This window comes from Morone saxatilis, unplaced genomic scaffold (assembly GCF_004916995.1).
Source record: "Morone saxatilis isolate NCDOM2014 unplaced genomic scaffold, NCSU_SB_2.0 Contig24, whole genome shotgun sequence".
NCBI lineage: Eukaryota > Metazoa > Chordata > Actinopteri > Moronidae > Morone > Morone saxatilis.
The window spans coordinates 21,181,685-21,186,440 of record NW_023339807.1 but is presented as its reverse complement, the minus strand read 5'-3'; the positions used below and the strand labels follow the sequence as shown (position 1 = coordinate 21,186,440).

At 40.1% G+C, this 4,756-nt stretch overlaps 2 protein-coding genes across 2 annotated transcripts in view; one reads left to right on the top strand and one right to left on the bottom strand.

The window, feature by feature from the left end:
* LOC118335962 (apoptosis-associated speck-like protein containing a CARD) overlaps positions 1-4,756 on the top strand; it is a 12,177-nt gene that overhangs the window by 3,102 nt on the left and 4,319 nt on the right. The window lies entirely within an intron of this gene.
* On the bottom strand, positions 7-3,843 carry LOC118335960. Its single transcript, XM_035672475.1, has 6 exons — positions 3,484-3,843; positions 2,525-2,550; positions 2,054-2,407; positions 1,485-1,651; positions 1,231-1,392; positions 7-221 (listed from the first exon to the last, which is right to left on the bottom strand). The coding sequence occupies exons 1-6, from the start codon at positions 3,731-3,733 to the stop codon at positions 179-181; spliced, it is 1,002 nt and encodes a 333-aa protein (XP_035528368.1). The 5' UTR covers positions 3,734-3,843; the 3' UTR covers positions 7-178.

Below are 4,756 nucleotides of genomic sequence, written 5' to 3'. Positions count from 1 at the left end.
TTCACACAATAGAAGCTTATTGAATTGGTTTGGGTGGAGTTCAGCTACATAAATGAATGCTACCAATAATATAAAAGTAGGAGTAGGAGAGTAAGAGTAGGTCTCGGCCAATTAGCTCTCAGACAGAGACCTGTGCCTTAGATGCTTGATTCAGTCACTAATGGGACAGACGGGTGAATCATGTCTTCTTCCAGCTGCATTTAGGCTTCTTCCGTATGGGCCTGGAGGGGAGGCAGAGGAAACTTTAGTGAGCCAGGACATCCAAGGCATCAGACAAAAAAAAACACACAAAGCATGTTCCCACAACCAGATTATCTCCAAGGGACACTTTTAAAAGGGGCACTCAACTGATTGGACACATTCACTTCAGTGTACTCGTAATGAGCAGTACTTTATAAAACAGTATACTGTCTACTGTGGCTGTGGAGCTGTAAGGTCTGAGAAAACTATAATCATTATAATGTGAGGTTTTTTTGCATTTGCATTAGTGCATTTTGTCCCCCATCACTCACACTGAAGGGAGATTAGGAAGGGAGCTTTTAATGGCTGGTATTAACTCATTAGAGCCAGCAAAACCTGTTCATAGGGTCACCTGACTAATGGCAAAACTTTTTTTTATCTACCTTCTCTTCTACCTTCTCTCAGTTGCTAAGTAAAAGTGTTTCTCAGCAGCTTTATGAATAAGTAAATAAGAGGAAAACTCTTATTTACTAACTTGAAGCACCATTTAGGAGGATTCCCACTGGTAAAATATGGCCCCTGGTGTAAAGATGATTTAACATCGGAATGGTTTAATTTCGATGTATTTAAGTTTCCTAATTTTTTCTCAAACGCCTGGAAGAGAAGGCAAAGTGGACAAGTATTACCTTTGATTTCTCCAGTACTATATCACTGCCAAAAAGTAATTTTGGGCTGGGCATTTTGGGCTGGGCATAATTGTCTGGATGACACAATATTAAACATTAATTTATTCGTCATTCATTCGGTAAATTGATGGAGTGCCCCTTTAAAAGAAGAAAATAGTGGATAAATCTGGATCAGTAACTTGAAATAAAGGTGCTATTTGGGGAATTTAGAAGAAAAGACAAAAGGCCAAAGCAATTCAAGAGACACGTATTTATAATAAAACGTGCAGGACAAAGGGGTCTTCAACAACATACACTGCACTACATACAGGAATATTAGTCATTGAGACAGCGCAACTGAACTTTTTCCAAACCCAATACATACCATGAGACACTGGTGGGCTGACCTCTGGTGCTTTGGACCTGTTTCCTTTTGATCGGTGTCTTTCTAGGAGCTGTGTCACGATGCAAAATGTATGAAACAGCGACCTCCATTTTGGTCCCTGGGTCGCAGGTTGCCTTCATGGTCCGGAGGAAGTCAACATAGCTGTGAATAGAAGGGTAGAGTAGTGGTCTTTAATCTCTGCTGGCTTACTTACACCAAGCTCCACCACAATTCACTTATGAATGCGATTATACCTGACTTTTCTCGGCTCCTTTGACTCGTACAGACCCCGCAGTGTCATCGAAGAGTACATACCAAAGCCAACAACAGCCTTTCCCTCTTCGGCTTTCTCATATGCACGTTTAAAACTGACTTCTTTCCAAACTTCAGGGTAATGACTCACGTATCGAGTCAAGGAATCCTTCAAATAAGAAAAAAATTATGTTTATAGTTATTATTTGAGCTCTTTCTATAGGATTCACATTTGATTCAATTACATTTAAAATACTCTGGCGCATGGTACCTGGGAATGGATTAACTGCAGTGCATACAACCAAAGTTGTTTTCTTGAAGAAATATATATAATTAGATGAACAGCGGTGTGTGGCTTAAGTCTAGAAATACTATTTATTGCCATTTGTGAAAAAAATCATTAATATCTGAGCTGACTCCATATAGTGACGTGTACTCCAGTTGGGTACAGGTGCAGGATAAAAACCAGTAAACTAAAACATGTGTGTAATAGTTTTTTTCCAGATCAATAACAGGAGACTTTTTGCATCGTCCTGATGTTACTGCAAACTTGCACTTTTCTTTGCAGTACCTTGTTGGCCATTAATGGATCCTGACGCATTGTGCCCTTTTGCTCCTTCTGGTGGCTGGCCACCAGATATGCAGCATAGCCCACATTATTCTCCAGCAGCCATTTGAAGGTTTTACCTTTGTACTGGCCAAACTGAATCATAAACCTGCTCAGAATGAGCCAGTCATTACAAAGGTCACCGCCTTCAGAGAGAACACAAGCCTTCGCTTCAGCCTCCACCTCCTGAGGGCTTTTTGCCGTCACAGGTTGAGCAGGTTGTAAAGGCCGCTGGCCAGCCACATGGTTCCGAGCCTCTTGTGAGGGCTTTGTCTCCAACTCCCCGTTGGAAGTCCTTGGTAAAGTAGGGTGACCTTTCTGAAGAAGAGGAGCAGACATAAAACCAATAGAAAACACCAATATGAGTATCATTTCTAACAGCCAGCCACATGTTTAAAAGAATTTTAGAATTTTATTATGTGAAGTTAAACTTACATCCAAACAGGCTTTGGTTTTTGATTCTGTAGAGAAAGATAATAGGATGGTGAAAGGCGGATATAAGAAGAAACTGTATTAGCCTACAGCCTAAAAATCTCTCTAGCTCTGGTGTGGTGACTCACAGGAACATCCTCAGTTACATACATACAGTGGACACATTGAACTTTTAAATTTTGCATCTTAACATTCATTAACCAGACCTCAGATCATTTATCTGCAGCTGCCACGCCACAAGCAAATATTGATATATGTCTCTATGCCTTCCTCTGACCACCCTGTGAATATTTCTCTAGATCAACCCCTGAGGGAAGAAACATATATGTTGTATTTATAGCTAAGGGGTTGTTTTGTTCATCTTTGGATACTATTTGGAGACCAGCAGCAAAATAAATGAATGTGCACATTTGGGGAAAAGACATTTTTTCATCAAAGATCATGTGATGTAGACACGTTGAGTTTTCCATAGGGCTGCAGGATGTGGCATAAACATTACTTTTTTTTTATTATTTTGACAGATACTGCGATAACATTCATGATTAGTAAAGGAATTATTACAAATGTAATTTTCAATAAAAGAAACATGATTCAAATCATGATGATGGACATTTTTCCATCATATTGAACATATTTTCTTATATATCTGGAGACCAGGACATCTCTGCAGCACTACAATACTTCATTATAATGCTGTTATACCTTCCCATTTCCATATTGCAATTTTGATAATATTTCAATTAATTTACAATAACCAACAATAATCTACTTCTATATGCCTCTGCTAAGGCTTTAACAGAACTACCACCAAACAATAACATGATGACAACGTTGGTGTTACAATGTAATGACACTTCCCTTGCAGTGTAGTAACTAGTTACAGTGTGGATACACAGACACGCTTCCTGCAGGAAGCCTGACGGACATTTTATGATGAAATTCAGTCATCAGCGTTTACTCACCCAGTGCCTTTGCTTCCTCGTTGCAGTTGATCTGCTTCAGTAGATCCAGGGTCACTTGCAGAGCTTTGTGCTCGGTGAAGGTTGAAACCAAAAGGTCCGCCACCTCCAGGATAGATTTACCGTCCACAGCTCTGCGCCTGACCCGCGGCTCTTCCCGGCGGTCCCGCAGCCGGTGACAAAACTTCTCAAAGTTAATCTGCGTCAGATCCTCCAGCGACTTCGCTATTTCCCCTTTAATTGTTATACCCATCTCTCCTCACATACAGCGTCGTCTGCTTAGACAGGCTGGACCATTCACTAGATGATTGTAGACTAGAGGGCTATGCGCAATGCATACAGCGTCTTGTTTTAGTGTGTGGCGCTAACTGTGGTTAAATGTCGCGCCAAAACCCTCTTCTGCAACCATGACATATATAAAGTGCTTACCGCCACCTACTGTACCGGAGTATGTAGCATGAGTTATGGTTACATAGGACTACTCCTATTATTCTGTGTTGTATTCATTTCTAATAAAAAAGGGGATCCGGCTCCCATGGTTTACTAGTCTGCTCGTTCACTGCCATGGAAGGCCTGTAAACCTTATTTGTCGACATGTTGACGCAGTGTGCCAGCAGTTAGGATCTAAGGAGTTTGGAGGGATGTGTCTGTTTTCCTTTACATGAGCTGCCTCCTGCAGGAGAAGTCTGGTACACTCAGCTGGGAGAGCTTGTCCTGTAGCAGAGCCGGGGATGATGGTATTAAAAACAGAGCTGAAATCCACAAACAGGATCCTTATTGTGTTATTGTCAGTTATATTTGTTCCTTGTTTATTGTTATGCATCCATATACCAAGGCAAATTCCTTGTATGTGAAAACCTACAGACTGAACTTACTGACTACACAGCGGTGTTGCCAGATTTGATTAAAGTTGCCAAATCAGAGCCTTAAACCCCCATACTCATCAAGTAGTCCTTTTTTACCTGTTTTTTTTTTTTTAAAGAACAAAGCCACAATGAAAAGGTAATATAAAATGTAAACTGTAGCCTGCTGTTGTTTACATAGTGTTTCATTAAACTCTTCTTTTTTTCTGAACAAAATGAACCAAACACTGATATGGAGGAAGATTTTGGGCAAATAATAACAGGGAATAAATATGAAACAAAACTTAAACACTATTACTATGCTAATCTCCAGTACCACTAACTTATGATGTTTTACAGTGCTGTAAAGCACTCATTCTGAAGCATAAATAATTAAATACAGTAATTCTACAGGAGCATACTGCTAAATTACA

Bases quoted from the DNA above. Each gene is read 5' to 3' on its own strand.
- LOC118335960 (XM_035672475.1), bottom strand. From the start codon at position 3,733: ATGGGTATAACAATTAAAGGGGAAATAGCGAAGTCGCTGGAGGATCTG. The intron at 2,551-3,483 runs GTGAGTAAACGC...CTTTCTCTACAG, and splicing joins CGAGGAAGCAAAGGCACTGG to AATCAAAAACCAAAGCCTGT. The intron at 1,393-1,484 runs GTATAATCGCAT...TTCTATTCACAG, and splicing joins AAGGAGCCGAGAAAAGTCAG to CTATGTTGACTTCCTCCGGA.